General features: G+C 41.4%; 1 protein-coding gene across 1 annotated transcript in view; it reads right to left on the bottom strand.

The window, feature by feature from the left end:
* The window catches only part of gga1 (golgi-associated, gamma adaptin ear containing, ARF binding protein 1), a 71,811-nt gene that overhangs the window by 14,949 nt on the left and 29,823 nt on the right, over positions 1 to 27,039 (bottom strand). Inside the window, exons 6-14 of the mRNA XM_063062344.1 lie at positions 25,200 to 25,300; positions 20,305 to 20,385; positions 14,957 to 15,094; positions 14,638 to 14,719; positions 13,323 to 13,430; positions 10,587 to 10,742; positions 6,958 to 7,028; positions 1,779 to 1,987; positions 684 to 1,024 (exon numbers count right to left, since the gene is read on the bottom strand). Coding sequence (XP_062918414.1) covers positions 684 to 1,024; positions 1,779 to 1,987; positions 6,958 to 7,028; positions 10,587 to 10,742; positions 13,323 to 13,430; positions 14,638 to 14,719; positions 14,957 to 15,094; positions 20,305 to 20,385; positions 25,200 to 25,300 — 1,287 coding nt within the window. The remainder of the gene's footprint in view (positions 1 to 683; positions 1,025 to 1,778; positions 1,988 to 6,957; positions 7,029 to 10,586; positions 10,743 to 13,322; positions 13,431 to 14,637; positions 14,720 to 14,956; positions 15,095 to 20,304; positions 20,386 to 25,199; positions 25,301 to 27,039) is intronic.

The following is a 27,039-nucleotide window of genomic DNA, read 5'->3' as shown; positions in this document are numbered from 1 at the left end:
AGGAACACACAGAATTCTGGAGGAACTCAGCAGATCAGGCAACATCTACAGAAATATATAAACAGTCGATGTTTCCAGCTAAGACCCTTCATCAGGGCTGGAAAGGAAGGGAGAAGAAGGCAGAATAAGAGGGTGAGGGAGGGGAAGAGATACAAGCTAGAAGGTGATAGATGAGACCAGGTTAGGAGGAAGGTGGGTGAGTGGGGTAGATGAAGTGAGAAGCTGGAAAGTGAAGGTAAAAGGCTGAAAAAGAAGGAGATTGATAGGAGAGGAGAGTGGACCATGAGAGAAAGGGAAGGTGGAAGGGAACCACAGGGAGATATTAGACAGGTGAGGAGAAGGGCTAAGAGGGGAGCTAGAAGGCAGAATGGCAACAGAGGGAAGGGGGCAGGGGAGAAATTACTGGATGTTAGAGAAATCAGTCTTTGTGCTGTCAGGCTGGAGGCTACTCAGACAGAATATGAGGTGTTGCAAACTGAGAGTAGCCTCTTCATGGTAGTAGAGGAGGTTATGGACCAACATGTCAGAAAGGGAATGGGGATTGGTATTAAAATGGTTGGCCACTGGGAAATCCTGCTTGTTGCAGATAGAGGAAAGGAGCCCAACAAAGTGGTGCCCCATCTGTTAAGTTCTTCCATATAAAGGTGTAATTGGGTAGAGACTTGCGCGAACTATTTACTCACTTGGTTTAATTGATTCTAGAGGTACCAGAACATGAGTTAGTGAGATTTCCTGCTGAGACAGCGATGATGGTTTGAGTCCTCCTAGGGCACTGGGCTGAACCCCGGGCTGTCCAATGTTTGACTCATCAGCAGATGCTGGAGAAATTGAAGAACCATACCCAAATGCCATTGGTTGATCAGGTTGAGGGATATGGCCTGTGGGAGGGATGGGTTTTGCTAAGATCGGTGAGACGCTCTTGGTTGAAGCAGGTAAAAGTGGTGCTACGCCCAAGCCAGTTGCTGAGTTAGTGCTAGCTTTGTTCTGGAGATCTCGAAGAGTTTGTTTTTGTGGTGGAGCAGACCTGTGATTAAAACAAGTAATTATTCTACACTCAATGGCCACTTTATTAGGTATTCTTGTAATTTAATGCAAATACTTAATCAATCATCAAATACAGCAACTCAATGCATAAAATCATGCAGACATAGTCAGGAGGTTCGGATGTTGTTCAGACTAAACATCAAAATGGGGAAAGAATGTGACCCAAGTGACTTTGACTGTGAAATGATTATTGGTGGCAAACGGGGTGGTTTGAGTATCTTAGAAACTGCTGATCTCCTGAGACTTTCACACACAATAGTTCCTAGAGTTTACAGAGAATGGAGTGAAAAACAAAAAATATCATTCAGTAAGTGATAGTTCTGTGGGCAAAAACACCTTGTTAATGAGAAGGTCAAAGGAGAAAGGTCAGACTGGTTAAAGCTGACAGGAAGGCAACAGTAACTCAAATAACTACATGTTACAGCAGTGGAGTGCAGAAACGCATCTCTGAATGCACAACAGCAGCAGAAGAACACATACATTCATTGGCCACTTCATGTGTACAGGAGGTACCTAAAATTGGCCACTGAGTATGTAACACATAGAGATCGTCACCACATCCATATACCAGGGCAAACAGTTTGTCTAGCATGTTAGAACACCCAAAGCTAGAAGAAGCATGTGACAACTTGCTTTAATAGATGGATTGTGGTTTGAGTTGGCGCCAGTTAGGTGGAATGTAAATTATTTCGTTCCCCACAACAGACACTGACCCAGTTTTGCTTGTGTCATACCATTTAACCTGCTGAGATTCTGGAGGCAAGGACTGCTGAAGGAGGGTTTTCCCCAACATATCCAGATCATCTAAAGCTTTACTTGCAGCGCTGGCAGGGGTGGGGCTTTGGTGGCAGGCAGTCACAGCAGTTGGCTTCAGCAACTCAGAAGATGTTGTGCTGGCCTCTGCAGATGTTACAGGACCACTCAGCTCATCAGATTCAGAGGACTGGAAAGGATAAAAATAATTAGATTTGTTCTTACATGCAAAACAGGAAAGTTAACTGTAAATTACAGGTATACATGAAGATCCTCAAAAGATTATATAAATTATCCAGTATTGAGAGACTGAGGATCTTTTCAAAGTCAGAATATATAATTAGGTACTGAAGGTGATGTAATAATTTAAAAGGATACAATAAACATGTAAATTAGCTTATTATTGTCACGTGTACTGAGATACAGTGAAAAACTTACGTTCTATAAGTTAAAACAGAGTGCAAAATAAAGTGTACAGTTACAGAGAAAGCAAAGTGCAGATCAAGTATATTATTCAAAGTTTAAAGTAAATTTATTGTCAAAATACATATACGTTACCAGATATTACTGAGATTAATTTTCTTGTGGGCAATAAAACAGAATCATTGAAAAACAGGCACATAGTAGAGACAAACAACCACATGCAAAAGGCAACAAACTGCAAATACAAAAAAAGAAAAGAAAATGTAATAAATATTGAGAACACATCTTTGTAGAGTTCTTAAAAGTGAATCCATAGGTTGTGGAAACAGTTCAGTGTTGGGGTGAGTGACGCTATCCACAGTTCAAAAGCCTGATGGTTGAGGGGTAATAACTGTTCCTGAACCTGGTGGTGTGGGACCTGAGGCTCCTGTACTTTGTTTCTGATGGCAGTAGTGAGAAGACAGCATCGCCTGGATGGTGGAGTCCTTAATGATGAATGCTATTTTCTTGTGATAGTGCTCCATATAGTTGGCTCAGTGGTGGGAAGGGCTTTAACTGTGATGGACTGGGCTGTATCCATTACTTCTTGTAGATATTATCTGATTATTATCAGATTATTATCTGAATGCTGGCCGATTAGGAAAAGGGGAGGTGCAACGAGACCTGGGTGTCATTATACACCAGTCATTGAAAGTGGGCATGCAGGTACAGCAGGCGGTGAAAAAGGTGAATGGTATGCTGGCATTTATAGTGAGAGGATTCGAGTACAGGAGCAGGGAGGTACTACCGCAGTTGTACAAGGCCTTGGTGAGACCACACCTGGAGTATTGTGTGCAGTTTTGGTCCCCTAATCTGAGGAAAGACATCCTTGCCATAGAGGGAGTACAAAGAAGGTTCACCAGATTGATTCCTGGGATGGCAGGACTTTCATATGAAGAAAGACTGGATGAACTAGGCTTGTACTCATTGGAATTTAGAAGATTGAGGGGGGATCTGATTGAAACGTATAAAATCCTAAAGGGATTGGACAGGCTAGATGCAGGAAGATTGTTCCCGATGTTGGGAAAGTCCAGAACGAGGGGTCACAGTTTGAGGATAAGGGGGAAGCCTTTTAGGACTGAGATTAGGAAAAACTTCTTCACACAGAGAGTGGTGAATCTGTGGAATTCTCTGCCACAGGAAACAGTTGAGGCCAGTTCATTGGCTATATTTAAGAGGGAGTTAGATATGGCCCTTGTGGCTACGGGGATCAGGGGGTATGGAGGGAAGGCTGGTGCAGGGTTCTGAGTTGGATGATCAGCCATGATCATAATAAATGGTGGTGCAGGCTCAAAGGGCCGAATGGCCTACTCCTGCACCTATTTTCTATGTTTCTATATTTCCATTCAAGGTCTTTGGAGTTTCCGCAGCAGTCATTATACTCTCAACCACACATCTATAGAAGTCTGTCAAAGTTTTAGATGACATATCGAATCGGCACAAACTCCTAAGGAAGTAGAGGTGCTGCTGTGCCTTCTTTGTAAAGGTACTTAAGTACTGGATGAGGACAGATCGTCTGAAATGATAACACAGACGAATTTAAAGTTGTTGGCCCTCTCCACCTCTGATGAGGACTAACTCATGGACCACATGTCCTCCTCTATAGTCAATAATCAATGTCTCATAGTCCTAAGTATAAACCGAGGAGAGCAGGGGGCTAAGCACACAGCCTTGTGGTGCACCTGTGCCGATGGTGATTGTGGAGGAGATGTTGTTGCCAATTTGAACTGACTGGTGTCTGCAAATGAGGAAATTGAGGATTCACTTGACAGTAGTGTTGAATGCAGAGCTGTAGTCCATGAAGAGCATGCTAATGTATGTATCTTCGCTGTCCAGGTGTTCTAGGGTTGAGTGAAAAGCCAGTGAAATGAAATCTGCTGTTGACCTGTGACAGTAGGCAAACTAGAGTGGATCCAAGTTACTCCTCAGGCAGGAGTTGATATGCTACATTACCATTCTCACAAAACACTTCATTGCTGTGGATGGAAGTGCTACTGGATGACAGTCATTGAGGCAGGTTACATTACTCTTCTTGGGTATTGGTATAATTGAAGCTGCATGAAGCAGGTGGGTACCTCAGACTGCCAAAGTGAGAAGTTAAAGATCCCAGTGAGCACTGCAGCCAGCTGAATAGCACTGGTCTTCAGTACTTGGCCAGGAACCCCATTTGGGTTGGATGCTTTCCACGGGTTCAGCCTCCTGCAAGATACACTCACGTTGGTTTTGGAGACTAAAACCAAAGGGTCATCAGGAGCTGGTGAAGATGTTTTTTTGGTCAGCGAACATATAAGACATTAAGCTCATCTGGGAGAAAAATCTTGTTGTCACATATGTCACTTGGTTTCATCTTGTCGAAGGTGATAGCAATGAAGCCTTGCCACAGCTGTCAAGCATCCTTCAGTAATTCAAGTTTGGTCTGGAATGAGGACAAGAGACCATTTTATTGCATTAGGGAAACATTCAATCATCTTGAAACAGTGGGACAGAAGTTATCCTTAAGCCTGGTGGTACTTGCGTTCAGGCTTCCCCTCTGACTGATGAGAGGGGGAAGCAGCACGGATGTCTGGGGAGGTGGAATTCTTAACTATGCTATCCCTTCTGTTCCAGCCCTTTACCTTCTCCACTTATCATCTTCCTCCTTATTAGTTCATTTCCTTCCCCTCGCTTCACTAGGCTGTACTCCTTCCACTCCCACAACCTTCTTATTTCTGGCTTCTTCCCACTTGCTTTACAGACCTGATGAAAAGTCTCGGCCGAAAACACTGACTGTTTATTCACTTCCATAGATGTTGCCCGACTTGCTGAGTTTCTCCAGCATTTGTGTGTGTGTGTGTCTCTGAATTTCCAAAATCTGCAGAATCTCTCTTTTTAAATTACACTGAGTGCTTTACTGAGGTAGTGAGAAGTGCAGACACAGTCCATGGAGGGGAGGCTGGTTCCCATGGTGTGCTGAAGTGTGTCCATATTTCCCTGCAGTTTCCTGCAGTAATGAGTGGAGCTGTTGCCATACCAAACCAAGGTACATCAGAATAGGAGACTTTCCATGGTGCACCAATCAAAATTGGTGAGAGTCAAAGGGGACATGCCAGATTTCTTTAGCCTCCGAAGAAGTAGAAGCATTGGAGGGTTTCTTGGCCATGGCATCAATGTGGCTGGAGCAGCACAGACTTTTGGTGATGTTCATACCGAGAACTTGTAGCTCTCAACCTTAGCACTATTGATCTAAGCAGGAAAATGAGCATCTTCCCCCTTCCTGAAATAAATGACCAGTCCTTTTGTTTTTCTGACACCATGTCATTAGATTCTCTAACTTTTCAAGTGCCAGATTCATCATTATTTGAGATATGGTGTCACCTGCAAGCCTATACATGGAATTGGAGAAGACCATGCAGTTTTGTGTGTATAGTGAGGACGGTAGGGGATTGCTTGTAGCCATAGTTTTGTGTGTATTGTGAGTACAGTAGGGAATTGCTTGTAGCCATACAGTTTTGTGTATAGAGAGGTTTAGAGTGTACAGAGAGTACGGTAGGAGATTTCTTGTAACCATACAGTTTTGTGTGTATAGAGAGTATAGTAGGAGATTGCTCAGAAGTCCAGAACTAAATATAACAGTTGCCTAGTGAACCCAATAATGGACAAGATACCCAAGAGACATTTATTTATCCCAAGTGATATTAAAACACAGTTCGTGCTATTACATGGAGGCAAAAGGTATTTATGGGGAGACTTGATAAGCATGGAGGACAAGCTATGCTAATAGGTGAGATGAATTAGAATGAGAGGCAGTTCATCTGGGGTATTAGCATTTAAATTAGTTTGTGCTAAAACTGTAAAGTTACATCATGTGTGATTAAAAACACACTTAACTAAAATGCATCAACAAAACTCTCAGCTTTCCATTCCTCTAACCCATTGAAGTATAAAATTTATAAATATGGTGACTATTTTGTTTTAAACTTTTTTGGTGAAATTTGCACTCACTTGAAACCAAGAAACGAAAGCCTGTGCTGGTATTAGGCACTTGGATTAATCGTGGTTACAGAGGGCTTGTTGCTTTTTTAGCTGTTCTCAACAAAATGACTGAGTTGTCAACCTCTAAAAGCATACTGAAGCGAGTAAACAGCTACACTTACTGCATGTCCATCTGGCCTGTGATCTGAGATCATTTAACAGTGTGAATCTCACAAATAGGCCCAGCTGGGTTGGGTTGAGACTATCCAGATATAAGCAGGAGGCACCAGATAAAGGGGGCTTTAGTGCTGTTTATCTCATGAATTATGATTATAGAACTAGTGATAGAAATGGGCACACCCTAAACATCCATTTCACTGGAGAAAGTGTAACACACAATAGCCAGAATTAAGATACCACAGCAATTTAGGCACCAAAACTTTAACACATTAAAAAATAAAGTTTTCAAAAATCTTTGTGCTCCTGGAAAAAGAGCTTCTAAAATTTAAGATGGTGAACCATGAGTTTTGCAACCAAGACCATGTTTGAATTATTGTAATACTGGCACTGTAGAAATAAATTTGTATTTCTACACCATATTTCATGTTACTTTCAAGATTTAAAGTGATTTACATGCAGTGAGTATAATTGAAATTTGTCCTCGAGCTAATGGAAATCTGACTGTATACGGTCAGTTTCTATACAAAATAAAGAATAATAAGAGATCCAAGCTTCGCATTTATTTACCTGAAATGTATTCCAATTGCTTGACTCAACCTGGGATGAAGATATTGCATTAGGAACTAGGTCGTTCAGTCCTATAGATAAAAAGATCAGAAACCTTAACAAATTTTGTTTTACAGAGTCGGGCATTTTGGAACAAATGTTGTTTGCTGATTAAATATTTACATCTATTGCAAGATGCTCCAGCCATCGTCTGACATATTAATGGTAAAATGCTGCTGTAAATGATTATCTTGCTGATTTTCTATAATGTAGCCACTCATTCTGATCAAATGATTTCAAAACACCATATCAAACTAAACAACTCTTAAAAACATGAGTCTTTAGAACAAATTGCCCAATTGGATACCTGTCCATGAATTGCTTTGCTTTTTCCAGTCTACAGAGGAGGAGGAGGCGCCACTAATGGCAGAACATCAATCATAACATAACAGTTAGAAATCAGGGATGCTAAAGCAGAAGGGATCTGAGCTCTCAAAGGCTTGTATGGCTAAAGGAAGTGACAGTGGTAGGGAAAGTCCCCTCCTATTGGGCAGGAGATACAAAAGCCTAAAAGCATATACCACCATGCTTCTACACCAGTTAGTTACAAAACCATTCCATAATAAGATGGTATGATAGATGGACATAACCGGTTAGGCAGCATCTATAGAGGAATAAACAGTCAACGTTTCAGGCCAAGACCAGAGTCCTGATGAAGGGACTTTCTATTCATAGGTGCTGCCTGATCTGCTGAACTCCTCATGCATTTTGGGTGTATTGGTCCGGATTTCAAGCACCTGCAGAACACCTTGTGTTTATGATAAGGTGGAATCTTGACCTCATACTCCACCTTGCCATGGCCTTGCACTTGATTGTCTGCCTGCCTGAAACTTTCTGTGTAGTTGTTACACTTTATTCTGCATTCTGTTGTACTCTCTTGATGTACTGATGTGATGAAAACATCATAAGACCATATGACATGGAATCAGATTTTGGCCATTCAGCCCAGAATCTGCTCCACTATCTGATCCTGATTGATTTACTTTCCCTCTCAACCCCATTCTCTGGCCTTCTCCCCATAACCTTTGACATCCTTTCTAACCAAGAAGCTATCAACCTCCGATTTAAATATACTCAATGAATCTGTCTTCATAGCCGTCTGTGGCAATGAATTCCACAGATTCGCCAGCTTCAGGCAGGAGAAATTCCACTTCATCTCTGTTCTAAAGGGCCATCTTTGTATGATCTGTCAGGAAGGCTTACTAAACAGATTTTTATTGTACCTCAGTACATGTCACAGAAATAAATTAATTTACAGTGCCTATAAAAAGTATTCACCAATCCCCACTTCCCCTGAAGTTTTCATGTTTTAATGTTTTACAACATTGGATCACAGTGGATTTAATTGGCTTTTTTGAGACTAATCGACAGAAAAAGACTTTCGTGTCAAAATGAAAAGGGGGCTCTACAAAATCGTCTAAGTTAATTACAAATTATAAAACACAAAATAATTGATTGCATAAGTATTTACCCCCACCCTTTAATATGACACACCAGATCATCACTAGTGCAGCCAAATGGTTTTAGAATTTACATAATTTGTTAAATGGAGATCAGTTTTTGGAGACCTGTGTGCAGTCAAGATGTTTCAATTGATTTAAGTAAAAATACATCTGTTTCTGGAAGGTCCAACTGCTGGTGAGTCAGTATCCAGGCAAAAACTACACAAGACAAAAGAACAGTTCAAGCAACTTCATGAAAAGGTTTTTGAAAAACGCAAGTCAGGAGATGGATACAAGAAAATTTCCAAGTCACTGAATATCCCTTGGAGTACAGTTAAGTCAATCATCAAGAAATGGAAGGAATATGGCACATCTGTAAATTCACCCAGAGCAGGCCATCCTCAAAAACTGAGTGACCGTGCAAGAAGGGGACTAGTGAGGGAGGCCATCAAGAGGCCCATGACAACTCTGAAGGAGTTATAAACTTCAGTGGCTGAGATAGGAAAGACTGTGTATACAACTGTTGTCCAGGTGCTTCATCAGTCACAGCTTTATGGGAGAGTGGCAAAGGGAAAGCCTCTGTTGAAAAAAAAAATCACATGAAATCTCGGCTAGTTTGCCAGAAGGCATGTGGGAGACTCTTAAGTCAGCTGGAAGAAGGTTCTATAGTCTGAAGAAACCAAAATTGAGCTTTTTGGCTATCAGACTAAACTCTATGTTTCGCATAAGCCAAATACTGCACATCATCAAAAAAACACCATCCCTACCGTGAAGCATGGTGGTGGCTGCACCTCGCTATGGAGATGCTTCACTGCAGCAGGCCCTGGAAGGCTTGTGAATGTAGCAAAATACAGGGAAAGCCTGGAGGAACACCTGCTGCAGTCTGCAAGAGAACTGCATTGAGAGAAGATTTGCTTTCCAGCAAGACAATGACCCCAAGCATAAAGCCAAAGCTACACTGGAATGGCTTAAAAACAATGTTAATGTCCTGAGGTGGCCAAGTCAGAGTCCAAACTTTAATCCATTTGAGGATTTGTGGCTGGACTTGAAAAGGGCTATTCACTCATGATCCCCATGCAATCTGACAGAGCTTGAGCAGTTTTATAAAGAAGAATAGGGAAAAATTGCAGTGTACAGATGTGCAAACCTGATAGAGACATATCGACACAGACTCGAGGCTGTAATTGTTGCCAAAGGTGCATCTGCTAAATACTGATTTGAACGGGATGAATACTTATGCAATCAATTGTTTTGTGCTTTATATTTGTAATTAATTAGATCACTTTGTAGAGATCTGTTTTCACTTTGACATGGAAGAGCCTTTTTCTGTTGACCAGTGTCAAAAAAAGCCAAATTAAATCCACTGTGATTCAGTAATGTAAAACAATAAAACATGAAATCTTCCGGTGGGGGAGAGAAAGAGGGAGAATACTTTTTATAGGCACTGCACTTAGAGCCTAGCAATGTGACCCAACTATGTGTGTTGGACTCAGATAGGGTTGGGTTGTGCTGCACTGACTCAGCTCACTTTATCCACATCAGGCTGATTTGCTTAACAAAAACAAAAAATGCTGTAAATCCTCTTGCAGCATCTAAAGTAGAGTCTCAGATACACCAATTTTCATCAATCTCACTTTCTGTAGCTGCTCCTCGACTTGCTAGTGTTGCTTTGTTTTTTAGAATCTGCAGCAGTTTTTGATTTCCATTTGTTCACTATTACAACCAGTGCTCCATTTTTCATCAATACTTGGTGATTCATCTTCAAATAGATTAACACTGTATCATTCACTGGTGGTTATATTTATGAGTATGTGGAGAAAAAGAAAAAATCAGATTGGGTTTTCATTTTATATTGGAGGTACAGCACCGTCACCAGCCCTCTCAGCCCAGGTACACTCATGTGATCTATTAACCCATACGTCTTTGGAAAGTGAGAGGAAAGCAGAGCAATTGGTGGAAAGCCACTTGGTCACAGGGAGAATGTACAAACTCCTAACAGACAGCGGTGGGAATTGTACCCGGGTAATATCCAAACAAATTGTTAATGGGAATAAGAATTCCTGAACTGGCAACCATCCCATGTGCTAAGTAGGTTAGTAAGTGATTGATCTTCACATTACAGAAAAGTACTGAGGAAAATGTTCTTACCTAATGACATTAATTCATCATCCAGTAATGATACTGAGCTGCTGAGATCATGTGACAGATCAGCGTTCCAGCTTTGATTGGCAGGAGCAGAAGGGTAAGAAGGACCACTTGAACCCGTGTCCAACCCACAGAGATCCAGTAGAGCAGAACTGCTGGCTGGAAATAATTATAGAACAGACATCATATTAATATTCTCCGAGCCAAGTCTCAGTAAATTGATAATACTAAATAGGTTACATAAATTATCTTGATTTTATTAAAACATGTTCCTTAAGGTTGTTATAGCCAGGGATGGCAGCGGGAATAACCTCCCACTATCTATTAAATGCTCCCAATGCTGTATGTCTGAAATAGCCTCTGACAACCAAGTCCTGCTTTGGGCCTTCACATGTGGCGTAGCTACTAAGCCCAGTGGAACCGTTTCTATTGACAGCAGAAGGGGCAATGGAAGGTTACTGGCACACTAAAACCAGTTGCTTTGGGCAGGTGGGGCTCCTTAGCCATGGTTGGCAGCTCATTTAGGAAAAGGAAAACTCTATTCTCAAACCTCCACTGCTTTGTGGCTATACCCACTCATAGGGAAGGCTTTGGAAGTAAACCCCGAGGGAAAAATCAGGAGCTGGAATCCCTAAGGTAGCCCGAAGCGAGTTCGACACTGACTGGCAACTCCTGGAACACCGTTGATGCCAAACTGTATCTGTCTCTGCCGTTCCTTTGGACTTACCAGCTGCATGGAAAGGGGGAACAGGCTACATGGGGCAACAGCTTGCTCTCCATATCGTATCACCCTAGCTTGCGTATCATGTAGACAACTGAGACGCATGGTTGACCCCGACCAACAAGAAGACCTCATGTTATTAAAACCATAAATATCATTTGCCCCTTTTGATTTGGTAGCTTAAAGGCATTCAAATAATATATGTTATGGAGGAGGACGATTTCCACGTTATCTACTTTCAGTAGATTTCATATCCATAGTAAGTCTGAAAGGGAAACAGGATCATCTTTCGCCAGAGGGTGCCGTATTTGTGGAGGCTGTGGAGGCCAAGTATTCTGGTATACTTCAAGTGGATATTGATAGATTCTTGGTTAGTAAGGGTGTCAAAGGTTATGGAGAGAAGGCAAGAGAAAGGGTTTGAGAGGGAAAATAAATCATCCACGATGGCCTTGATGACTGGATACTGATAGTGGATGATCAGCCATGATCACAGTGAATGGCGGTGCTGGCTCAAAGGGCTGAATGGCCTACTCCTGCACCTATTGTCTATTGTTGGGCCGAATCGCCTAATTCTGCTCCTATGTCTTATGGTCTACATACTAATGGAATAGAAAATGGCACACTAATTTATAGTCAAGACAATGGTCAAATATGAATCCACACTGTTACTTTCTGTAGCATTTAGAAGTGGTGGTATTTATAGAATATACAGCAGTCCAGCACAGGAACAAGCTTAGGCCTGTGGTCGACACAATGACAAATTAAATCTCTTGTGCCTGCATAACCCTAATCCTCCATTTCCTGCATGGTCATAGGCCTACTGAAAAGCCTCTTATTCACCACTATCATATCTATTTCCACTAGATTCTAGTCTGATCCACACACTTACCACTCTGCAAAAACCAAACTTGTCCTGCACACCTCCTTTAAACCATCTCCCTTTCAACTTAAAAGCATGACTTCTTGTATTTGATATTATCGCAAGGAAAACAGATTCTGATCTATACCTCTCATAATTTTATAAACTTCTATCAGGCCTCCATTCAGCCTCAGGTGATCCAGAGAAAGTGATACAAGTTTGTCCAATTTCTCCTTACTGTTCATCTCTCTAATTCAGACAGCATTCAGAACCTCCTCTGTACCTTTCCAAAGCCTTCAAATCCTTCATGTACTGGGGCACCTAGAGTGGTGCACAATGCACTGGGGTGACTTGAATAGCACATAATTTATTTGGCTATTATGGCATAGAAACAGGATATTCAGCCCATTGAGACCATCCCGGCTCTCAGCAGAACAATCCTACAGCTGCATTACCCTTTTCTTATTCTCTCACTCTCCTTTAATTATGTTTTCTTTAACCTACACCCAAGGAAAATTTATAATGATCAATTAACCTCCCCCCCCACACTTACACTCAATGGCCACTTTATTAGTTACACCTGCTCACTAATGCAAAAATCTATTCAGCTAGTCACCAGGCAGCAGCTCAATGCATAAAAGCATGTGGACATGGTCAAGAGGTCAGTTGTTGTTCAGACGAAACATCAGAATGGGGAAGAAATGTGAACCAACTAACTTTGACTGTGGAATAATTATTGGTGCCAGACTGGGTGGTTTGAGCATCTCAGAAACTGCTGATCTCCTGGGATTTTCATACACAGCTCTGTACAGTTTACAGAGGATTGTGTGAAAAACAAAAAAAATCCAGTAAGCGACAGTTGTGTGGGTAAAAATGCCTTGTTAACAAGAAAGGTCAGAAGAAAATGGCCAGAGTGGTTCAAACTGACAGGAAGGCAACAGTAACTCAAATGACCACACATTACAACACTGGGGTGCAGAAAAGCACCTCTGAACACAGAATACTTTGAACCTTGAAGTGGATGAGTTACAGCAGCAGAAGATCAGAAACATCCACTTATTGGCCACTTTACTTGTTACAAGAGGTATACGCAAATAATATCATGAGCCACACACAATCCAACACAGATGCGAAGCATGGCCACTGCAGCCACATGTACCTTTAATGTTTGGCAGTTCAGTCATCCCATTAATTTCTTCCCCTTTCACTATCTTCTTATACATGTTAATGACTTGTGTTAAGTTGTCATTTGCTTGGAGGATTTCAGCTGCGGAAGAAGATGAGAGCAAGCTTAGGAACTTTAGAAGTTCTGTGTTAAACAAGTGAATTTTGTTACAACACTGACTGCTGCTTACTCTTTTATACTTATCTACCACACAACTGAAAGGCAGTACAGAACCTAATTTAAAATAACACCTGTAATATAACTAGATATAATTCACTGTCAAGATTCAGATTCATTTATTCATCACACATACGTTGAAATGAGCCATAGATACAAAAGATTGTGCAGATACTGGAAATTCAGGGCAACACACGAAATGCTGGAGGAGCTCAGCAGGCGGGGAATAAACAATGTTTCAGGCCAAGACTCTTCATCAAGACTGCAAAGGAAAGGTGTAAGAGCCAGAAGCAGAGGTAGGGGGAGGGAAATGAGTACAAGATGACAGGTGATAGATAGGCGAACCAGGTGAGGGTGAAGGTGCGATGAAGTAAGAAGCTGGGAAGGGATAGGTGGAAAAGGTAAAGGGCTGAAGAGGAAGGAAGGGAAGGAGGAGAGGCGGAAGAGGGAAGTGATGGGCAGGTGGGAAGGGAAGGGCTGAGAGGGGAGCCAAAATGTGGAACTGAAAAAAGAGAAGGGGAGGAGTGAGAAATCACCGGAAGTTAGAGAAATCAGTGTTCATGCCATCAGGTTGGAGGCTACTCAGAAGGAATAATGTGAAAATGTGTCATTTGCGTTAACAACCAAAGAACCCAAGGACATGCTGGAGGTAGCTTGCAAGTGTCACCACACATTCTGGTGCTAACATAGCATGCCCACAAGGATCAACAGAACAACAGAAGCAACAACAACAAAACAAAAACAGTAAAACAAGCTCCTTTTCCTCCTTCCCACCCACCAATACAGAAGCCTCTATTTCTGGGGCAGGCTGCCTCCAGCCTCAAATCCAGTAAAAACCAGAAATGCAAAGGTGGCTACTCCATAACTTGGTGCATTCATTCAATGCTCAACATGAGTATCAAGGTGCACTGCATTCATCATGTACAATTTCTTTACATCTGTAATTCTGTTGCAAATAGCCAGCCTATCACTTGCATCCATATGCTGTAATGCTACCTATAGCTGGAAGTAAGATAATTATGGTAATTTCATACGGCATTTTCTTAACCAGAACCAACGCAACTAACTACATAAAAATGCACATGTTATATAACCATTCAGGCAAGTTAACAACCTTAATTTATGGATTTACCTAGTGCTTCATCATTATCCTCAGTATCACTTGCTAATCGGAATAGTGTAGGTCTCATCTTCTCACATCGCTGGTACAACTCCTGTGTAAAAGGAAAATCCTAATTAAGTAATATTGAAATACCTTCTAAGTTCTGCAGGCTACAGCAATTGAAATGGCACTGCCTGGAAGCACATGGAAAAAGGATGTGATATACTTTGACAAATATAGGAGCTGTTGTGCCTGAGAAACAAGATGAATAATCTTTGCTTTACAGGCAGAGTGCTTCTAACATAGGATGAACAAAATGTAAACACAAAGTTCGTGCTCATACAATAACCTTCATTATTTCTTCATTACTCTCCAAGGTTTCGTCTTTGCTGTAGTTCTCCAGCATTTCACTCAGTAGTTTAACATTGTTGTTCACCTCTTCGATTGCATTCACTCTTTTGGAAATCTTCTCCATTCTTTTCTGGTCCTGGGGAATTTAAAGACCATGCTAAGATTTTCAGTATAGATATCACATTTTCACTATTGGCCATGTGTCAAAAGAGAAACAATAAAAGGCGAGGAGAAAGTACTGGATTAATGAGTTAGACACTGAATATTTTCCATTGTGATATATTCAAAAGCACTATGGATACAAAGGTGCTCTGGATTCAAGGGTGTATTATGTCTTTAACTGTTACTACAAAACTGGTACAACTTTGCAATCTATTGGAAATCAGGTTTGATAATGGTTTCATCCAACTCAACAGAAGAGTCACAACAGAAAAAACTGCAGACACTGGAAATAACCATATAACAATTACAGCAAGGAAACAGGCCATCTTGGCCCTTCTAGTCCGTGCCGAACACTTACTCTCACCTAGTCCCACCGACCTGCAATCAGCCCATAACCCTCTATTCCTTTCCTGTCCATAAAGCTATCCAACTTAACTTTAAATGACAACATCGAATCTGCCTCAACCACTTCTGCTGGAAGCTCGTTCCACACAGCTACCACTCTCTGAGTAAAGAAGTTCCTCCTCATGTTACCCCTAAACTTTTGCCCTTTAACACTCAACTCATGTCCTCTTGTTTGAATCTCCCCTACTCGCAATGGAAAAGCCTATCCACATCAACTCTATCTATCTATCCCCCTCATAATTTTAAATGCCTCTATCAAGTCCCCCCTCAATCTTCTACGCTCCAAAGAATAAAGACCCAACTTGTTCAACCTTTCTCTGTAACTTAGGTGATGAAACCCAGGTAACATTCTAGTAAATCTTCCCTGTACTCTCTCAATTTTGTTGACATCTTTCCTATAATTCGGTGACCAGAACTGTACACAATACGCCAAATTTGGCCTTACCAATGCCTTGTACAATTTCAACATTACATCCCAACTCCTATACTCAGTGCTCTGATTTATAAAGGCCAGCGTACCAGAAGCTTTCTTCACCACCCTATCCACATGAGATTCCACCTTCAGGGAAATATGCACCATTATTCCTAGATCCCTCTGTTCTACAGCATTCTTCAATGCCCTACCATTTACCATGTATGTCCTATTTTGATTAGTCCTACCAAAATGTAGCACCTCACATTTATCAGCATTAAACTCCATCTGCCATCTTTCAGCCCACTCTTCTAACTGGCCTAAATCTCTCTGCAAGCTTTGAAAACCTACTTCATTATCCACAACTTCACCTATCTTAGTATTATCTGCATACTTACTAATCCAATTTACCACCTCATCGTCCAGATCATTAATGAATATGACAAACAACACTGGATTACCGGCCTCCAATCTGACAAACAGTTATCTACCACTACCCTCTGGCGTCTCCCATCCAGCCACTGCTGAACGCATTTTACTACTTCAATATTAATACCTAATGATTGAACCTTCCTAACTAACCTTCCGCGTGGAACCTTGTCAAAGGCCTTACTGAAGTCCATATAGAGAACATCCACCGCTTTACCCTTGTCAACTTTCCTAGTAACCTCTTCAAAAAATTCAATAATATTTGTCAAACATGACCTTCCACGCACAAATCCATGTTGACTGTTTCTAATCAGACCCTGTCTATCCAGATAATTACGTATACCATCTCTAAGAATATTTCTATCAATTTACCCACCACTGACGTCAAACTCACAGGCCGATAATTGCTAGGTTTACTCTTAGAACCCTTTTTAAACAATGGAACAACATGAGCAAATACGCCAATCCTCTGGCACCATCCCCGTTTCTAATGACGTTTGAAGTATTTCTGTCAGAGCCCCTGCTATTTCCACACTAACTTCCCTCAAGGTCCTATGGAATATCCTGTCAGGACCTGGAGACTTATCCACTTTTATATACCTTAAAAGCACCAGTACTTCCTCTTCATTAATCATTATAGTTTCCATAACTTCCCTACCCGTTTCCCTTACTTTGCACAATTCAATATCCTTCTTCTTAGTGAAAACCAAAGAAGAGAAATTGTTCAAAATCTCCCCCATCTCTTTTGGCTCCACACATAGCTGTCCACTCTGATTCTCTAAGGGACCAATTTTATCCCTCACTATCCTTTAGCTATTAAGATAACTGTAGAAACCCTTTGGATTTATTTTCACCTTACTTGCCAAAGCAATCTCATATCTGTTTTTAGCTTTTCTAATTTCTTTCTTAAGATTCTTTTTACATTCCTTATATTCCTCAAGCACCTCATTTACTCCATGCTGCCTATATTTATTGTAGATATCTTTTTCCGAACCAAGTTTCCAATATCCCTTGAAAAGCATGGCTCTCTCAAACTTTTAATCTTTCCTTTCAACCTAACAGGAACATAAAGATTCTATACCCTCAAAATTTCACCTTTAAATGACCTTCATTTCTCGATTACATCCTTCCTATAAAACAAATTGTCCCAATCCACTCCTAAATCCTTTTGCATCCCTCCAAAGTTAGCCTTTCTCCAATCAAAAATCTCAACCCTAGGTCCAGACCTATCTTTCTCCATAATTATATTGAAACTAATGTCATTGTGATCACTGGACCTGAAATGCTCCCCAACACAAACCTCCATCACCTGACCTATCTCATTCCCTAACAGGAGATCCAACACTGCCCCTTCTTCAGTTGGTACCTCTATGTATTGCTGCAAAAAACTATCCTGCACACATTTTACAAACTCCAAACCATTCAGCCCTTTTATAGTATGGGCTTCCCAGTCTATGTGTGGAAAATTAGTATATCCCACAATCACAACCTTGTGCTTACTACAAATATCTGCTATCTCCTTACAAATTTGCTCCTCCAATTCTCACTGCCCATTTGGCGGTCTATTATACACCCCTATAAGTGTTACTACACCTTTCCCATTCCTCAATTCCACTCAAATAGCCTCCCTAGACGAGCCCTCTAATCTATTTTGTCAGAGCACCACTGTAATATTTTCTCTCACAAGCAATACAACACCTCCCCCTCTTGTCCCGCCGATTCTATCACACCTGAAGCAATGAAATTCAGGAATATTTACTTGCCAATCACACTCCTTCTGTAACCATGTTTCACTAATAGCTACCACATCATACTTCCAGGTATCAATCCATGCTTTAAGCTCATCCACCTTTCTTATAATGCTCCTAGCATTAAAATAAATGCATTTATGAAATTTTCCACCTCTTACTCTCTGTTTATAACTAACGTTGCAAACAACTTTACTATTTTCTTTTTCTTCCTTCTCCTCTACATCTGTTCCTACACTCTGGTTCCCCTCCCCCCTTGTATCTAGTTTAAATCCACTGGAGCCTCTCTAGCAAACCTACCTGCAAGAATATTTGTCCCCCTCCGGTACAGATGTAAACTGTCCCACCTTCCTGGGGAGGGAACGTCGACTCAGACCATGAGAGGCCTGCATCGGGCATTTTCATGCCTTACACGGCGCAGATTGGAAGTCTGTGTGGGGCGCCACTCCTCGCACAGACTAGAGCAATGTGTGATTAAGTGCCTTGCTTAAGGGCACAAACACGCTGCCACAACTGAGGCTCGGACTAGCAACCTTGAGATAACTAGACGAATACCTTAACCACTTGGCCACATCCCGGGAAAACGGCCCACTTATCTATAAATCTGAAGCCCTCCCTCCTGCACCATGTCTTCAACCACGTGTTGATCTGTGCTATCTTACTATTTCTAAACCCACCTGCACGTGGCACTGGTAGCCATCCGGAGATTGCTATCCTGGAGGTCCTGTCCCTTAACTTGGCGCCTAATTCCCTAAACTCGCCTTTCAGGACCTCCTCACTCTTCCTACCCACGTCATTGGTCCCTATATGGACCATGACATCCGGCTGCTCACCCTCCCTCGAGAATACTGAGAACTCGATCCGAGATATCGCGGACCTTGGTACCAGGGTGGCAACAGACCATCCAGGATTCTCGATCTCTTCCGCAGAATCTCTTATCTGTCCCCTTAACTATTGAATCCCCTACCACTACTGCTCTCCTCTTTTCCCTCCTTCCCTTCTGAGCTGAGGGTCCCGTCTCGGTGCCAGAGACGCAACCACTGCAACTTGTCCCTGGTAGGTTGTCCCCATCAACAGTATCCAAAAAGATGTACTTATTATTGGTGGGAACGGCCACAGGGGTGCTCTGCTCATTCTGTCTATTCCCCTTCCCTCTCCTGACAGTCACCCAGCTACCTATCTCCTGACTCTCAGGGGTGACTATCTCCCTGTAACTCCTGTTGATTTCTGCCTCTGCCTCCCGAATGATCCGAAGTTCATGCAGCTCCAGCTCCCTAACTCGGTTTGTCAGGAGCTGCAGCTGGATGCACCTTTAACAGGTGTAGTCATCTGAAATAAAAATAGTAAGAAAGCTGAAGCAGTGAGCAGCCGGCAGATGTAAAAAGAGAAAATGAGTTTTCATCTTTTTATCTGAAAGTCACAATGATGGTTGTTCAGTGCTGTCAACAACTGAGGATCATCTTTTGGCACTGCAGGCAGATGACATTCCTCAGGAAAAGGGCCCGATTACAGCGAAAGTTTGTTATACCATGATGTAGAATGGCAAAGGGATATTCCCCAATGCCAACATCTCCAGCCATGAGACATGGAAAGAAGCAAAATGAAGATCTTTTCAATATTACAATTTAAAAGCCCACAATATCTATAAAAAGATGTGCTGGCATTGGAGAAGGTCCAGGAGAGGTTCTTGAGAATGATCCCAGGAAGGAAAGGGTTAATGCACAAGGACCATATTGATGGATCTGGGCTCAACGAAGAATGAGGGAGCTCACTGAAACCTATCGAACATTGAAAGACCTAGATAGAGTGCATGTGGAGAGGATAACTCCTATCGTGGGGGAGCCCAGGCCCAGAGCATACAGTCTCAGAATACAAAGACATCCCTTTGAACAGAGATGAGGAGGAATTTCTTTTGCCAGAGTGCGATGAATCTATGGAATTCATTGCCACAGATGACTGTGAAAGCCAAGTAATTGGATATGTTTAAAGCGAAGGTTGCTAGGTTCCTGATTAGTAAAGGCATTAAAGGTTATGGGGAGAAGGCAGGAGAATGAGGATGAGAGAGATAATAAATCAGCCATGATGAATGGTTAAGCAGACCAAGTCTGCTCCCAGTTCTTATTGTTTTAATAGACCTTCCGTAATCAAACAGCCAGTCAGTCCATTCAGTAACTGAGAACCATGACAAACCTCTTGGACCATCTCCTTGATTAGCTTATTTGCAGCTCGGAGGTCCTCTGAGTGCCTGCTCTTCAGTAGTCTTGCCAATAGCTGAAAAGATACAATAGCAAAAATATTGGAGCAAAGCTTACAGGACTTAAAATGGTTAAGTACAATACAACCGTGTTAAAAGCCATCTCTCTCACAGATAAAAATAACACAGAACCTTCTGCACTGTCAAGAGATGCAATCTCCTAGTGTCACTAAAACTATATCAAACTTACCAGCTATTAGTCAGTGATTTTACAATACCACCTAGTGCTAGAAATGACTTCTACAACTGTAATATACAATCAGTAGCCACTTTATTAGGCATCTCCTGTAACTAATAAAATGGCCACTGAGTGCATGTCTGTGGTCTTCTGCTGCTGCAGCCCGTCCACTTCAAGGTTTAACATGTTGTGTATTCAGAAATGTTCTTCTGCAAACCAGAACTGTAATGCGGTAATTATTTAAGTTACTGTTGCTTTCCTGCCAGCTTGAACTGCATCTTCTTCACTGTCCACTACACTCCCAATCTTACTGTCATATGCAAATTTGCTGATCCAGTTTACCACATTATCATCCAGATTGTTGATACAGATGACAAACAACGGATCCAACACCGATTCCTGCAGCACACCACTAGTCACAGGCTTCCGTCAGAGGCAATCCTCTGCTACTACTCTCTGGCTTCTCCCACAAAGACAATGTCTAATCCAATTTATTATTTCATTTTGAATGCCAAGTGACTGAAACTTCTTGACCAGTTTGCCATACATGACCTTGTAAAAGGCCTTGCCAAAGTCTATCTAAACAACATCCACTGCCTTACCTCCATCAACATTCCTGGTAACTACCTCAAAAAACTCTATAAGATTGGTTAGACACAACCTACTACACACAAAGCCATGTTCACTACTCCTAAGCAATCCCTGTCTATCCAAATATTTACATATCTGGTCCCTTAGGCAACCTTACCCACTACTGATGTCAGGCTCACCAGCCTATGATTTCCAGGTTTATCCTTGGAACTTTTCTTAAAACAATGGACAAAAGCTATCCTCCAATTCTCTAGCACCTCACCCATCGCCAAGGTATTTTAAATATCTTTGCTAGGGCTCCTGCAATTTCTGCACTAGCCTCCTACAGGGAGGGAGCAGCTCGTCAGGCCCTGGGGATTTATCCACCTAAACGTCTTAAGACAGCAAGCAACTCTTCCTCTGTAATCTGTATAGGGTTCATAAACTCACTGCTGTTTTGCCTCACTTCTATAGATTCTGTGTCCATCTGCCAAGTAAACAGATGCAAAAAATCCATCTCTTTCAGCTCCATGCATAGGTGACTACAATTTTGTCCCTTTCTATTCTTTTGCTCTCTGTAGAAGCCCTTGAGATCCTCCTTCACCTTGTCTGCTAGAGCAACCACATCTTTTTTAACCCTTATTTTCCTCATGTTCTCTTGCATTTCTTATACACCTTAAGTACCTCATTTGCTCCTTCCTGTCTATACCTGCTTCTTCTTCAATCAAAAACCTGTTATCCTTGCCTTTTATTCTGTCAAGATGTCCATGGCTAAATGCTTTTATGCACTGAATTGCTGCCACATGATTGGCTGATTAGATATTTGTATTAACAAGGCATACAGGAGAACCTAACAAGTGCTTCTGATGGACTGAATAAGGGGACTGGAATGATGAAGTTTCTCCATTACATCAATTACAATACTTCCAAAGTGTCTCATTGATTGTCAACTACTTTTGGATGTCTCACAGTTGTGAAAGTTTTTATATAAATGCAACTCCTCCATGAACTCTGTCTATACTTCGCTCTCTATCAGTAAAATGGCGTAATTAATGTGCATAATCAAAGACTCCACTCATCCCAGACGTTCTCTCCTCAATCAAGTGGAAGATACAAAAGCCTGAAAACACATACCACCAGGCTCAAAGGCAACTTTCACCCCACTTTTAATAAGATTATTGAATGGTTCCATGGTACGATAGGATGGACTCTTTGTCTCATTATGACCTTCAACCTTATGGTTTACCTCTCTTTGTATCTGTTACTTTATTCTACGGTTATAAGAAAAAGTTTGTAATTACCTGACTTTCTGCATGAATTAGATAGAGAGACTTTATTGATCCCAAAGAAAATTACAGTGTCAGAGTAACATTACAAGTGCATAGATATACAAATATCAGAAGAGAAATAAAAAAGAATTAAAAGTAAGTTACCTCAAACAGTCTAACAGGAGGGGGTCATCACTTCCCCAGCTCATAGAACCTAATAGTTGAGGGTAAGAATGACCTCATATTGTGCACTTTGGAGCAGCGCAGTTGTCTCAGTCTATTACAAAAAATACTCCTCTTTTCAGTCAAGGTGGCATTCAGAGGGTGAGAAACATTGTCCTGAATTCCCAGGATTCTCCGTAGGGTCCTTTGTTCTATCACAGCCTACAGTGTGTCCAGTTTGACTCCAGTGGGTGCCGGGCACAATCCTGATTTGATGGAGACAGATGTGAGAGCACGGAGGCACATCTGGATAAACTTCTGAAATGCCTGCTTCGTTGCCGCTGCTACTGTGTGATCCAGAATCTCCGGAGGGGAAGGCCCCGAGTCCTCGGCTTTGCTTGTTGCTTGGCGGCCGGGGTGGGGTCGAAGTGCTCGGCAGAGAATGGTGCTCGGTGTCGGAGGCTCGAAGTTTTCAGACGGACTCAGAGTCCACTGCGGTCGGGTGCTTCCAATGGTGCTGCATCAGCAAATTTGCGGCGCTTGGAGGTTCATGGCAGGGAGAGTTTCTCCCTTCTACCATCTGCGTGAGATGATGGGGCTATCGGGACTTGAGACTTTTTTTTTACCGTGCCCATGGTCTGCTCTTTATCAAATTACAGTATTGCTTTGCACTGTTGTAACTATATGTTATAATTATGTGGTTTTGTCAGTTTTAGTCTTGGTTTGTCCTGTGTTTCTGTGATATCATTCTGGAGGAACATTGTATCATTTTTTAATGCATGCATTTCTAAATGACAATAAATGAGGACTGAGTGTCCTCATAATCTAATCTAATAACACAGCCACCTTTCTAATCAGTTTATTGAGCCTGTTGGCATCACCCATGTTGATGCCATTGCCCTAGCATACCATTGCAGAGAAGATTGTACTGGTGACAACAGACTGGTAGAACATGTGAAGGAGAGGCCTGCATACTCCAATGGACCTCAGTCTCCTCAGGAAGTAAAGGTGACTCTGGCTCTTCTTGTACACAGCCTCTGTGTTGGTGTCCACTCAAGTCTGTCATCCAGGTGCACTCCCAGCTACTTGTAGGTCCTCACCACATCCATGTCCTCACCATCAATAGTAACAGGGAGCCGCACAGGTTTGGTCTTCTTGAAGTCCATCACCATCTCTTTGTCTTACTGATGTTAAGCTGCAGATGACTCAGCTTGCACCATTTGACAAAGTCTGTATACATCCTCCTGTCCTCCACTTATATACCCAACTAATGCTGAGTTATCAGAGAATTTCTGCAGATGACATGACTCAGTGTTGTATCTAAAGTGTTGATACTCATAAAATGTGTTCTGATCTTCGTCTAAGTCACAATCTGCCTAAACTAAAAACACACAAACAATTATACTTTTCATGTCTTTATTGAACACATTGTTTACTCATTCACAGTCCAGGCTGGAAAAAATGTGAACCCTTGTATTTAATAACTGGTAGAACTTCCTTTAGCAGTAATAACCTCCACCAAATGTTACCTGTAGGTGCTGATCAGACTTGCACAATGGCGAGAAGGAATTTTAGAGCATTCCTCCAAACAAAACTATCAGATCGTCAATATTTCTGGGATACCTTGCATGATCAGCCCTCTTCAGGTCAGGCCACAGCATCTCAATTGGGTTAAGGTGTGGACTCTGACTTGGCCATTCCAAAACACAGATTTTCTTCTTTTTTTTAAAAAAATGATTCTGTGGTTGATTTACCCTTGTGCTTTGGATCCTTGTCTTGTTACATCATCCAACTTTTGTTAAGCTCCAGGTGATGGACCGCTACCCTGATATTCTCCTGTAAAACGTCTTGATACAATTTTGAATTCGTTCTTCCCTCAATGATTGCAAGCTGTCTAAGCCCTGAGGCAGCAACACAGCCCCAAACCATGATGTTCCTTCCAAACTTGCTTTACAGTTGGGATGAGGTATTGGTGTTGGTGAACAGTGCCCTTTTCCTTCCAAAACATAGCGGTGTGCATTTCTGCCAAAAAGTTCAACTTTTGTCTCATCTGTCCAGAGGACATTGTTCCAGAAGTGTTGTGGAACATCCAGTTGGTCTTTTACAAACTTGAGACATACAGATCTTTACTTTGATCTCTTCTATGCAGTTTAGCACATGAAAATTCTGTTCACCTGGCAGTCACTACTGGAAAACAAATATGAAATAGATAATGCAATAGCTTTGGGATTGTTCTCATCTCAAAATTTAAGTAATTTCAATTCGTGAGGTATTCTCGTCAGTGGTCTGTAGGCATAGCCCATAAACTTTTCAGTTCCAACTCAAAATGAAGAGAATCTAAATAGCAGCAAATATCCTGGAACTTTGTGCAGTAAAATTAAATTTAATCAAAAACAAGAGGTAGCCTCACAGCAAAAGGATACAAAAAAATTTTTAAAATGTTAAAAAAATATTTTCCATGTGCACACATTTCTATAACATTCAGTACTGCTTTCCAAGATGTTCATTTAGCTATTTACTTGTACAAATATATAACCAATACAGTAAATATGAACAATGATACATTGGTGCATGCCTTCCTAACCTTCTTCACCCGAAATGTACACTTGGCCTTGTGCCCCTATGGACAATGCTACAGAAATCAGCAAATTACCTTTGACTTTTCCTCGTCTTCAAACATAGCATTCTTTGCACGTGGGGGTGGTGGAGGAAGAGGCTCTTCACGAGGTAACACAGGATCCTGTTTTATAATTCCTGTGGAATAATGCGTAAGAAAAATAAAGCCAAACTCCCTACCAATGGCTGGGCAAAGACTTTCCCGGTAGTTTAAGGTGATGGTAAGTACAGGTTCATTGAAGATTATAGAATTTACAAGCAATGCTGAATAAACACATCAGAAAGCAGAGGCACTCTAGCTTATTAGAAATAGCAGTGTAGTTCTTTAATCAGTGGAAAATTACATTTTTCATATGTCTTCTTTCTGAATCTGGTTGAGTTTATGAATTAACTTCTTACTTTCATACTTCACTAACTAAAGCATTTATATTATAACAAGTGAAAACTCATTTAAGCATTATTTAAAATAAAAATTCTTTCAATATTTATCAGTAGTCATTGAGGAAGTGTAATGAAATCTTTAAAATACATAACATGAATGCTTTTGTCTCCAATTCATTTAGTTAGAGACATAAACATACATGTATTTTAATTTAAAATACATACTAAATATTCATTTAGTTGGAGATATAATTTAAATAAAGCTTCAGTAAAATCATGTGGCAACAAAAGACAGCTAGCAGACAATTCTGTGCTCAAAAGGAAGTTCCAATTCAACTGCTCCTCTTTGTTCTCTTGCTGACTATGAGCAGCAAGGCAAAAAACATCATTCATACACATTGATAAGTAAACATAACCCAAAAAACGATTAACCAGCCCATCCAGAGTCAGATTAAAGCCATTTACTCCACTGATTGACAGGGAATGTGGAAGGCCCTTCTTAAACTTAAACAGAAATTCATCTTCATTTTACGTCTGCAAAATGATGGCTGTAAACTATTATCTTAACCAAAAGATGCAAACTCGACAAAGATGCGCATCAAGGATGGTCACCTTATTGCCTCAATAATTTTTTTCAACATTTTGTCACAAAGATTAAACCTCACATCCACCATTTTCCTACTAAAGTGAAGCTGATCTATTGGTTCAATGGAAACTGTTCAACTCATGTCACCTCCACACCAGAACCAAGACCACCAAATGTCAGTCTTCAGGATCCGTATGATTAATGGAAAATGATACTCAAGTTCTATTGAACTAATACCTTTTGATTATTCACCTTTTAAAAGAACACCCTGCCTTGCTTTTTTTTATATAGAAAGTGGATGTCCTCATATTTTTCCCACATTATATCCCATCTGTCACATCATCCACTATTTGCTGACATGCTAAATCCTGCTTGCAACCCACACTGAAACCCAGCTGTATATTATCATAAAGCCTGACTATATGAAGCTTGTATTCCTAATCATTGATATCACTTGAGAGGTACAACAGCTCCCCCTCTAGGTACAGCTTAAATTAGCCCATTTATTTGTACAGTCCATTTTCTAAATATCAATATATAAGCCATCAAGCACATCTTGCCCCCCGCCCCACTTCTTGCTTTCCGCAGGGATTGCTCCCTACACAACTCCCTTGTTCATTTGTCTCTCCCCACTGATCTCCCTCTTGCCACTCATCCTTGTAAGTGGAACAAGTGCTACACCTCCTCCCTTACTACAACTTAGGGCCCTAAACAGTCCTTTCAGGTGAGGCGACACTTCACCTGTGAGTCTGTTGGGTCACTGCTCCCGGTGTGGCCTCCTGTATATCACTGCGACCAGATGCAGACTGGGAGTGCGCTTCACCGAGCACCTACGGTCTGCCCACCAGAAAGAGCCAGATTTCCCAGTGGCCACCCATTTTAATTCTACTTCCCATTCCCATATGTCAAT

This window comes from Mobula hypostoma, chromosome 11 (genome assembly GCF_963921235.1).
Source record: "Mobula hypostoma chromosome 11, sMobHyp1.1, whole genome shotgun sequence".
In the NCBI taxonomy this organism is placed as follows: Eukaryota; Metazoa; Chordata; class Chondrichthyes; order Myliobatiformes; family Myliobatidae; genus Mobula; species Mobula hypostoma.
This window is presented reverse-complemented; position numbering and strand designations above follow the sequence as displayed.